Here is a 12,101-nt window from a genome sequence, read left to right on the forward strand (position 1 = left end):
TTTGTAACTAGTTTTTTTTAAATACAGTCCTGAATGGATATGTAGAATAATGAGTGCATTACCAGCATGGACTGATACATTTTTAGAAAATCGTTTAACTAAAACAATTGAAGCTTCAATGAATGCTATCTAATCTCTATTACTTGCTTAGCTGAATATGAAATAACAAAGGACCAAAAGTCTTCATTAATTCAGCAAACTTCCTTTAGATTTGTTGGTTTTTCATATGCAGGAAGCTATGTGGACTAAGTGCAAGTTGGTTTTATTCATGTTTATCTGACAAACAAACTGAGGAATGTTTCTGGTTTCATTCTGAGACCCTTCAATTTTTCAATTTCCTTGCTACTGACAAAACAGCCCTAGATCATTTATACCCCACGATGCAAATAAAGTCAAGCCACCAGGAAGACATGTCTGAGCTCCACTCATTCCTGCCTCTAACCATTTTTCTACCCTGCATTCACAAAAGCAGAGAGCAGTTGGGGGCACAGGCTTACAGTTGTTCGCAGCAGCACCACTTCGCAGTCTTTAAGTGTCGTCCTTTTGCATGTTGCTTTCACACGCCACGCAGGCATCCAGTAGAGGAGGAGGAGGAGGAAGCCGCCAGTACACAACACCCCAACAGCAACTAAAACCAGCTTCCAGCGGCACAGATTGTAACCATAAATCTCCTGCACAAAAACAGAGAAACAAATAATGAGCAATGATATCCTTAATTGCTCTGGCTGAGGAATTCAGTATTGACTTGCTATAAACCAAGGCAGATAAATGAGCCCCTTTCAAAGGCTTTTCCTCTTTTTTCTCTGCTGGGGGCACAGGGAGGTTCCAGAGCAGTTCTCTTACCACGCTGGGATGCTGCTTTGTTTGGGCAGAGGTACGCATGCACACACATTCACACCACTTCTGTATGGGAAGAGGTTTCTCCCGGGCCTGCCTCCTGGGAGATTCCTCAGAGCAGACTCATGCCACAATCTAGTTTTCAGGGTGTAAGGAACTAAGTTCACACCACTGGTTACAAAGGTGGGAAGGGCATGCCAGCTGGCTCAGCATCTAGAGCATGCAGTTAGCACAGCTTCTCCCGTTTGCAGTCCCAGAGACAGACTGACAGAAGCAGATTTCCAGTGCTGCTCACAGGAACTTTTAGGTGCAGACATGAAGCAAAGCATGGGACAGAAGGGGCACAAGAAGCACTTCTTCCAAAGACAAAAACTGGAGTGTAGCAGCTGGGAAAACAGCCTACAGGGAGGCAAGGCAAGCTGGCATGAGCCTGACTCCAGATTTTAGCTTCAGCAAAGTGTTGAGAGCCTCTTGGTGAGAGCGGAGGACCAGTCACAGGAAAGGCACAGAAAATTCAGCCGGGTGACACAGGGCATTTTTAAGAAAGAAACTTTCAGGTCCTGTCCTGCACTGTCTCACGCTACATCATCAGACCGTGTCTAGGGCTCTGAAATCTCAGCCAAATGGAAACTCCCACAGATGCTACTGAGCCTTGTTCACATTTATGAAAGCATTATATGCAAACAACTTTTGGCAAAACCTTCCTGAAATTTCATTACATTATTGTACTTAGAGCTCATTTAATTAACTGATTTAAAAAAAACAGCTTTGCAACACAGAAAACTTTCCATAAATGTTTCAACTTTTCGTAAAAAATTGTTGGCTTGGTTCTGACAAACTGGGGAACATATCATTCGCTCGGCAGGCACTTCATCCCAAGGGAAGGATAAAAATGTTGGGGAAAAAATAAGTGTTTTCCTCTTCTCACCACAAAGGGCTCCCACCACTTTAAAAACAAAACCAAGAGGTTCTCCTTTTTGAACAGGAAGTGGTACTTCTTTTGAAACATCCTACGACTCCATTTTGGTGCTGACAGCTCTAATCGTGCTCCTGTAAACACATGTTACTCTCAGTTAGTAGTAAGAGGTCAGATCCTGTCATCTGGACATGAAGCATGAGCCTTCCCTGCACCTCTGAACCAGCTCACCCCAGGGTGGCTTCACAGGCAACACTCAACTCCTGGGACTGGGAGAGGAGCAGGAGCAGACAGTTTAGGAGGAAATTAATTCATGTGCATGAACAAGCCTTCCAGACATCCTGCCATCTTAAAAGCAGCAGGAGATTTAAATGACCAAGCACTAGGATTTTCCCTTTAAAACTCATTTTCCCTAAAGCAGGGGTGTCAAACATGGGGCTACGTAGGCCGCATAATCCAGCCCCGAGTGCTGTCCTGTTGACCCGCGCTCTGCGCCGGGCCAGCTCTGTGTGCAGGGCCGGGGACACACACTGCCGACAGCACTCGCTGGGGCCAGGTCCCAGATGAACCCTGCCAGGTGCCACGTGCACTGGATCAGGCATGCAGCAGCGGGTCCACGGGTCTGAGCCAGGCAAGAGTTGTTACAGAACATCTAACTATCACTAACCCGCCCCTCTAGCCACTCACCGGGCACAACCCCGCCTGGGTCAGCCTCGCACACACGAAGAGCACAGTTATACCACGCTGCTCTCACAGGACGCCATGCCACAAGGAAGCGTGGCCAGCCTTGGGTTTTTAAGCAATACCCTGCTTCACTGCAATCTTCCCATGAATGTTTCGAATCATGCTGCAGTACAGCGCCTGCCAGATTCGGACTCTATAGGAGGTGCCTGGTTGTTAACTCGGGCTTTCTAGAAATGAAAACATCCACCCCAAGCTAGTCCTTTACAAATCCAGGAATGGCTCCAAGGTTTGTCTGGCAATTCTGAGAGATGTGTTTTTAGTTGAGATACGCTCTCCCCCATGCAATGTGCCCCAAACAGAAAGCCCTCCCCCTAGGAAACCACATTTCCTTTACTTTGTGAAGCTAGACCATAAAACCAATTACCATCTCATCTTCTTCGCCTTTATTGACAAGCTTCTTTTCTTCCTTCTCCATGTTGAGCGTGACGTGGAACTTCTCAACTTCAGGTATGGAAGACCTCTAAAAAGGGAGAGTAAAAACTGCTTAAGTAACATTTTGTTCATTTTGCATCTTCAGCAACGTCTTTGGTGCTGCCACGTTTACAGATGTGAAACACGACATCTGACCTGCTTTCATCGAACCCCAACAGAATTTCCAACCGTAGCTTAAAGCATTTTGCTTTCAAAAAGCAGAAGTGTTCACTAGAACTATATAAGTTTAAAAACATTTTTTCCAGCTCAATTTTACCCTATCAGTCCCTAATTTGTTATTTAACAATTTCAAACAAGCACAACCAGAACTCCATTTTTGGCTCTCAATGCCTCACATATATTTAGGATGTTACCATGATAATGCCCCTTTGGAGCACGAAAACAGCTTTATTTCAGAGATAGCAACTGAGGAGCGGAGAGATTGATGGCCACGTGGGCAATCTGTGCCAGAATTAGTATCTAAAACCACAGCTTCTAGGTGGAGTGCTTTGCCTACCAAGCCACCCTTCAGTCCATTTTGCTTGAAGCTGGCTGCAATACCTAAATGCATTTTTTGCTTAATGATATTCTTGTATCAAACTAAAACACTTACTTAGACACATACTGCTAGAGATCCTCATACTGCTCCATATTCGTTTTTATTGTGCCCTAATAATCTCTGTATCAGACTAGTACGCAAGACACCAAATCAGGAGCAGGGTAATTTTGTATTGTAGAAGGAAAGGCACTCCCTGGCCAGACGTACTGTATTTTTTCATGTCTGGTGCAGCCCATACGCAGTAGGCACCTTGACTGTGAAGGGGAAAACTTAAAAAAAAAAAATCTTCAATCGAGGTACACAAGTGGCATCAGCTAGGGAGCTGTGCCTGCTCCCGAGGCTGCCGTGAGTGCTAGTTGGGCTTGCAGTCAGACCTGGCATACCATATCCAGGGCCGCGTGTCAAGTCTGACCACGCATGCAGGCTCTGGAGCCACATGCCAGGTCGGACCCTGCGTGCCGAGGCCAGGACCACACGCCAGGTCTGGACCTGCATGCTGCCACTGGGCCTGAGTGCCGAGAGTCTGTGCAGCGAGTCCGGGTCGGACCCGGTATATGGCTCTGGAGCCAGCGCGCAGTCAGACCCGACATGCCAGGTCTGAGGCTGCGTGCTGGGTTGCAGCCATCACACCAAGTCCAGCCACAAACGGACCCTGCGCACCAACCTGATACAGCACGCAGCTGAGGAGGGGACCTCCCGATGTGTCCAGAAAGTTGGTGGTAGGGAGCTAGGGGAGGGAGTAGTACTAAGTAGCAATGTTAATTGCTGTGGCTCCCACCTTCCACGGCTACAAATCTCCCCTCACCAAATTTCTGGACCTGTGGGGGTCCCTCATCCTTGCATATAATGTACACCCCAATTTTCCCCAGCTGGCTTTGGGAGGAAGGTGCAGGTCACATGCAAGAGAATATAGCAGGTCTTTGCCAACTGGAGAGAGACAAACAACCGTAAGAGAACAGGAGAAGCCGGAGAAGGGACGAGGACACCTGATGTACAGTCACGCGGGTGCCTGCAATAATAATGTCCCACGCTCGATGCCGCTGAACCATTAGAAAGGTTCTGCCTTGTATAGTTGGATATGAATTACTCCAAATGTCAACATGCTCAGACAACGTAGCCGGGCAGTGCTTTGCATGTTGCACAGCAGCATCTGGGGAGCGGGCAGAAGAGCCGGGGAGGAGCGTGGCCTAGACTGCTGAGCTGCCTGCAGGACGCACACGTAGGCTTCCTTTATTCTGACTAAAGTGCCCCACACTACTATGCTCACAAAGCATTTCAGCACTGCATAAGAAGCTATGCAAATGCTCACAAAAGTAAAGAAATGCCAGAATTTCTTTCTACAACCTTCATTTGGCCCCTAGGGCATGTGCATTATCTACCATCATTACCTACATGACTGCACTTGATCCTAGCCCACAATAGGCAAGAAACCTCCCCCAAAGCCATTCTCCTGTTCGCTCTACAGCGCAGACAGTGATCACTTAAAGGAGTGACTGCTGCACTGCACTTGGTTATACTTAATCTGCTGGACATCAGCTAATTAAATATTGTTTCACAAGTGCCCTGAAGGCTGAAGGGCTGCTACCATGCCTGTGTTTCAGACAGGAAACAGAGGCAGGGAGCATTTCAGGATAAAGTAAAATTAATTTTGCATGCCCCAGTGAAGACACCTAGGACCTGATTTGTTCCAGTGCTAGCCAGGATGCAGCACCTCCCATCACCAAAAGCACAGCTCCCACTGTCCCCAACTGCGACACTTCTGCAAATCAGACCCCTGGTTCTCAAGTCCGGCGCTCAGAGAACATCATTAGTGAACAGCGTGATCTACGTCACTGGATGAACAAACAGGAATGCTGTACCAGAGGCAAGAAGGGACCCGCTTCTCCAACCTGCCTATTCACTATGCACCCTCCAACCCCTAAAACAAAAGACAGGGACCTAGAGCCAGTCTCCTTCACCGCGCTACCCTGTCTTAGCTCAATTCCTCCCCAGAACAGATTTGCCCTGCGTGCAGAATGAGGCAGGGGCACTCTGGAAAAAAAAATCATATGAAATGAAAGACTGCAGCATGAGGCACATGCAAGGGCATCTGCACGAATGACTGAAGCTTTCCATAAAATCAGCACCATTTACAGTCAGCTGAATGGATGAGTCAATGCTTTTCCATGCTCATTTAGACCAAGTAAATAACCTCTGTCTACTAAATTAGTTTGTCAGAACTCCAATAGAAGCTAATCTCCATCTGCAGTTTAGTTTAAAGAAACAGCAAAAGAACAGACACCGCACAAACATGCCTCTCTAGAACCACTTCAGTTTTTCCTAACGATAATATATTTTTCTTAAAAGTCCATTCAGACAACTTACTATGTTCTTGTATCCAAGGACTCTTAAGTTAAACGCCTAAACAGGTAAGAATACAAACTGAGATTCCCACAGCATGCTAAATTGAAATGTGTATACCACGAGGCCATCCAATGTTAAAAAGTACATTCCTACTGATATAGTCAGACTTGTAAAAATAAAAGTTACACATCATTGCTTCACTGAACGTACAATCATTAAACCACATGTTTAGTTTTTATTGTCACAAGCACATTCTGCAAAACACAGATTAATTAACGAGCCTTCTTGAAACAGAGGGTGGAGAAAGCCTCTGGAAACCTTGTTAGCAAAGACTGTCCTAAATTCATGAATAGGTGCTAACAAAATTCACAAGGCTGACTTTTGGATTAAACACAGTCTATTCTATCCAACACACATTAATTTTAAAGAGCCTTCTTTTAAATAAGAAAAAAAAAAAACTTTGGAAAACTTGTAAGCAGAGACCGTCTTGAATTCATGAATGACTGCAAACAAAATTCACAAGACTGACCTTTGGATTAAGCAAATAAGTCTAAAGCAAGTTTATGCAAACATCACAAATCAGTTTATGTCTCTTTCTTCAGGCTATATATACACATCTATATAGTTTCTCTAATTGAATTAATGTGATTCATATGCTAATAATCTAATGTGACTTAATACTATGCATTTAAGACATTTATTTACATCTACATATACACACACACACACACACACACACACACTAATAAAATAAATAATTGAGAAAAGGTGCAAATGCCTTGTATATTGTGGCCTGTAGCAGATTTACACCAATCTTCAGAAACTGACATACATCAGGATCTTTATTCTGATTTATTCAGAGTCTTTATTTATACAGGAAGTAATTCAAAAATGAATGCCAACCCATGTGACAGACACACTGCGCTAAGAGTAACCCTGCCTGAAGGCAGAGTTCGGTTCCTAATGAGAACATCAAGCCCCAGCAATGGATATTCACCTGGACATAAACTGCCAACCGTGATAACGTCTGTTTGTATGCCAGGAACGCAAACTAGGAATCAAGCCACTGGGTATAAATAATCTAAGGGCATTGTCCTATGTGGTAGCATCCCAAGGCACAGCAGTGAAGAGATTACAGCTTTCAACGTGGAAAGGAAAATCATGGTGAAGAAAATGCTGTACCTTTAAAACATAATACAACTGTTACAAGCTATTTCCTCATAAAAAATTTACTTTCTCTTCTAGTGTAAATGCACAGTACTGTAATATGTAGCCAACCAAACCCACAAAGGCCATGTGTTGCAATGCAAATACATGCATATCTTCCACAATGTCAGAAAGACGTTGCAGCTGGGAAAGCGTACTTTCCACTGCAACCCTTGGCACAGCAGTTTCAAATGGGACACATGAGTAAGAACTATACGAGTGAATAAGGGTTTGAACTGAAAAATACCCCCAAAACTTGGAACAGCTCTAAAACCACGTAATTTATACAAATCTGAGTCCAGCACCTACGCACTTGATCTCTGCCTCCCCCACCACCCACACAGAGCGACCACAATTCCTGCGGCGTTTACAAGCTTTTCCACGTGCTCCTTAACAACAAGAGCTAGGCAAGCTGAAGACTTAAACAATCCCCAACTTTGAAAGATGCTGAGGCATAAACAAGTTTGGCCTTTATGCAAGAAGGCAAGAATGCAGGAAAAACAAACCCAGGAGTTAGTTTGCAAAAGGGTGCCCTTGTCCTACATCATGTCTTACGCAACCAGTCTGACACTTCCTACATACAAAAGTTATCCTATGTCTGGCCTATAGACAAAAAAGCCTTATTTCATCGCTGGACAAAGATAGCACATAAAAGCCACTAAAGACCATTAAATAATATTTAGTTGGTCTAATAAAAAGATATGACATCTACCCAAAGACCCTCGCCTGCCTAAAGACCATTAACAGACAACACTCTGACACCACCTACTTACAAAGAACTACAAGAAGATCCTACTCCCCTTTTCACCAAGAAGCTCAACAATACCATCAAATCATTTCCATCAGGACTACAAGAAAAACTACAGACCTTGATCCCCCCAGTACCTACTAACCCAGGGACTTTTTACATGCTCCCTAAAATCCACAAACAAGGGAACCCTGACAGACCTATCATATTCAACCATGGGACCCTAACAGAGGAAATATCAGGTTTCGTTGAAGCAATCCTAAAACAGCTCATCACCCACAGAGCCAGTTTGGTACAAGACACTACAGACTTTCTACGGAAACTTCAAAACATAGACCACCTTCCCAGCAACACCCTCCCAGCCACCATGGACGTTACCACCAACATCCCACACCAGGATGGCATCCAAGCCTGCCTTACATATCTACAGGAACAAGATTACAACTCAGAGTACAGACCCAAGGATATTACTGACCTTGTACACTTCATCCTCACACACAACAATTTCACTTTTAATAACCAACACTTCCTCCAGACAATGGGAAGAGCTATGGGCACCAAAATGGCCCCACAGTATGCCAACCTTTTTATGAGCCACCTGGAAGACTTCCTCAAGAACTGCACCATCAAACCCTTGCTATACTTAAGATATAGCAATGACATCTTCTTTACCATTTGGACTGAAAACCTGCAATCTCAGATTGAATTTCATCAGAAAATCAACAATCATCACCCCTCCATCCAACTTTTGAATACTCCAGTACCAACATCTTCTTTTTAGACACAATGACCAGTATCCAGAATGATAAAATACAGACCACGTTATACAAGAAACCCATGGACCAACATACATATCTGCATAGAACCAGCAATCACCCTAAACACACCAAAAAAGCTGTGATATACAGCCAAGCCCTCAGATCCCACTGAATTTGCACTCAGGAGAATACCTAGGATTGCAACCTCACCAATCTTAAAAGGGCATCCACCCAGCAAGGACACTCCTCCAGAGAGAGAGATCGCACGTTTGAAAAAGCCACTGGGATACCGCGTGAAGAACTGCTGCAGTACAAAAGAAAACCCCCCACGAATCGCACACCGCTGGTTATGACATATAAGCCCTCCCTCAAACCCGTATGGAAAATCCTCAAACAATTGCAACCCATACTAGAAAGAGACCCTATTCTTAAAGAGATCTGCCCAGGGCTACCCATCCCAGCCTTCAAACAAGCACCGAACCTCGCTAACCTCATCACCAGAAGCAAACTTCCTCATGCTCAGAACACCCAATGGATCCAGACCAGGCCATGACAAGAAATGCAAAACCTGCCAACACATCTCCACCACCCCACAATCACTGCACCCCACGACAGAGCCATCAGTATTCCCGAATCTTACACCTGCACCTCCAGAAATGTGATACGTCTCATCCAGTGCACCAAATGCCCCGATGGAAAATACGCACCACAATGAACGCACACCGGACATCTATCAAAGACGGGAATACCCAAGTACTGGTGGGGGCACATTTCTCCCAAGAAAACCACTCTCCCTCCAATCCCTCTGTCCTGATCCTCAAAGGGAACTTAAAAAACGCTTCCCAGAGACGAACCTATGAACTCTACTTCATCAACCTCCTAGACACTAAAAATCATGGACCAAATATAGATGTTGGATTTATGACACATTATAACTTCTGACATCTGACTCCCCAGGTACCGCTCCACTATTCATCCTCCTTCTCTCCCCCGCACCCAGCCTGTCTCTCACCCATTGACTGCTCAATCTACATCTTCACTGACCGCCTGTCTTGCACGCAGATCAGCCCAGCCTCTGGCCGCTTTACTTTTTAGCCCATCCAGAAAGAGCACACACCGACTGCTGAAACTTGCTCAGCCTGATGACGGGTTTTTGAACCCAAAAAGCTTGCTTAAAAATTGTTTTCCAACTATTTAAGTTGGTTTCATAGTTTCATAGTTTGTAGGGTCGGAAGGGACCTGAGCAGATCATCTAGTCCGACCCCCTGCCATGGCAGGAAAGAGCACTGGGGTCAAAAGACCCCAGCAAGGTGTTTATCTAACCTCCTCTTAAACACCCCCAGGGTAGGGGCCAGCACCACTTCTCTTGGAAGCTGGTTCCAGACCCTAGCCGCCCTGACCGTGAAGTCGCGCCTCCTGTTATCTAACCTAAACCTACCCTCTGCCAGCTTGTGACCTTTATTCCCGGTCACTCCTGGTCATGCTTGGGAGGAACAGGGACTCCTCCAATGCCTGCTGGTCCCCTCTAACTAGTTTGGTCTAACAGACGATATCAGATTCACCCAAAGAACCTTGTCTGCCTGAAGACCATTAAAGAACATGAGCAGTACGCGATAGGAAGAAATCAGCCTAGCTTCATTTAGGGGTAATAATGCATATCCGACATGCATTAGCTATATGTTTCACATTACCACTGCTCTTCCCTGTCCTAGCAGCTTCTTCCTCCTACCACTGCCATCTCCTGCCTTGCTTCCCCTCTTTCCAGGTGGGCTCCAGCGGCAGCAGCACCTGGTATGTGAAGGCCCTCCAAAAATGGGAAGCGAAATGTGGCTGTGCAGCAGAGCAGAGCAAGTCACCAAGGAGAACAGACACTGGAGCTGTTGGCCCGCAGCAGCACCTGATGCGGTCCTGCAAGGGAGGAAGAGTGCACTGGCCTCCATGCTGCCGTCAGCTGGGCCCGCTGACAGCATGGAGAAGCGAGCCTGTCCATGCAGGGAGGGGAATGAAGACAGAGAAGCAGGACAACCTGGAAGAGCAAGAAAGAGATCCAAGAGGAAGAATCTCAACAAAAAGGAGGGAGAAAAGCAATGAGAGAAGCATGGGTGACAGCAACGGAAAAGGCAAAGGGGAAAACCCTTCTGCTTTAAACCAGCAAGTTTCAGTTACATGTTCTACCTATTCTAAAGGTTCCCTGGTGAATACAAAAAGGCACAAGTATTTTAGATGAAAACAGAGTTAAGTCCTTGTGCTTCTGCTAACTGCCCAGCTGAGCCCTCAGCTACAAGGTTGGGCAACACAACGTTGTTAAATGTATGTTTAGAGGAATATTCAGCCATCCTACCTAAAAAGGGACTCTGCTGTAATCTCAGCTTTCTTACTAATTACTCTATTTGTGCACCACCTGTGCTAACAGGAAAATACAACATACTGCACTAATATATAAATGTTATTTTAAATTTCAAAGATTTCATAGATTTTTTGGGTCAGAAGGGCCCTCAGTAGATTTCATAGATTTCATAGACATCAGGGTCGGAAGGGACCTCGGGAGATCATCGAGTCCAGCCCCCTGCCCTGGGCAGGAAAGAGCGCTGGGGTCAGTTGGCCCCAGCCAGGTGTTCATCGAGTCTTCTCTTAAAGGTCCCCACGGTGGGGGAGACCACCACCTCCCTTGGGAGCCTGTTCTGGCACCCCTCACCACAAAGAAGTTCTTCCTGATGTCCAACCTAAATCTGCTCTCCATCAGTTTGTGGCCGTTGTTCCTCATGACTCCAAGGGGTGCCCTGGTAGACAGAGCATCGTCTATCCCTTGCTGCACCCCCTGACAAATTTGTATATGGTCATAAGATCATGTCTCAGCCTTCTCTTACAGAGGCTGAAGAGATCCAGAACCCTCAATCTCTCCTCGTAGGGCCTTGCCTGCAGGCCCATGACATACAAGTGGCCTCCTCTGGACCCTCTCGAGGCTGTGCACATCGCTCCTGAAGTGCAGCGCCCAAAACTGGATGCAGGACTCCAGTTGCGGTCTTACCAGTGCCGCACAGAGGGGAAGCATCACCTCCCTGGACCAGTCTGTCTTGAACCTGCTAACGCGTGATAAAGTGCGGTCAGCCTTGTCACTCATGTTCATCTTGGAGTCTACAGTGACTCCGAGATCCCTTTCCACTGCTGTGCTGCTGAGAAGGTCGTCCCCCAGCCTGGAAGTGTGTTGGTGATTATTTTTCCCCAGGCGCAGCACTTTGCACTTACCTTCATTAAACCGCATCCTATTTTGTTCTGCCCACTTCTCCAGCCTGCCCAAATCTACCAAATCTGTTCCCTGCCCTCCAGTGTGCTTACTATGCCCCATAATTTGGTGTCATCCACAAATTTGGATGTTCAATGGTAAGTCAATGTTCAAACGTTCAATGATAAGTTTAGCCTTCTGGAAGTGTCAAGCCAGACCCAATTCAAGACCTATACTTTCAGCCAAGCTTCACAAATAAGATACCGGGTCAAATATTATCTGGGTTTGGATATGATACAGCCAAAAACCCCAAGATTTCTGAGATGCATCTACCTGGGAATGCACGAGGATGCATG

At 45.9% G+C, this 12,101-nt stretch overlaps 1 protein-coding gene and 1 pseudogene across 5 annotated transcripts in view; one reads left to right on the forward strand and one right to left on the reverse strand.

Annotated features, from left to right (window-relative positions):
* ATP13A3 (ATPase 13A3) overlaps positions 1-12,101 on the reverse strand; it is a 90,945-nt gene that overhangs the window by 55,657 nt on the left and 23,187 nt on the right. For all 5 annotated transcript variants that reach the window (XM_090055915.1, XM_090055911.1, XM_090055912.1 and 2 more), the window contains 2 exons: positions 2,862-2,957; positions 498-671 (listed from right to left, as the gene is read on the reverse strand). In XM_090055915.1, coding sequence (XP_089912041.1) covers positions 498-671; positions 2,862-2,957 — 270 coding nt within the window. The remainder of the gene's footprint in view (positions 1-497; positions 672-2,861; positions 2,958-12,101) is intronic.
* On the forward strand, positions 8,551-9,457 carry LOC149863288 (uncharacterized; annotated as a pseudogene).

The sequence above is a fragment of the Crocodylus siamensis genome, chromosome 6 (assembly GCF_052110815.1).
Source record: "Crocodylus siamensis isolate JL-2025a chromosome 6, ASM5211081v1, whole genome shotgun sequence".
NCBI classification, from domain to species: Eukaryota; Metazoa; Chordata; order Crocodylia; family Crocodylidae; genus Crocodylus; species Crocodylus siamensis.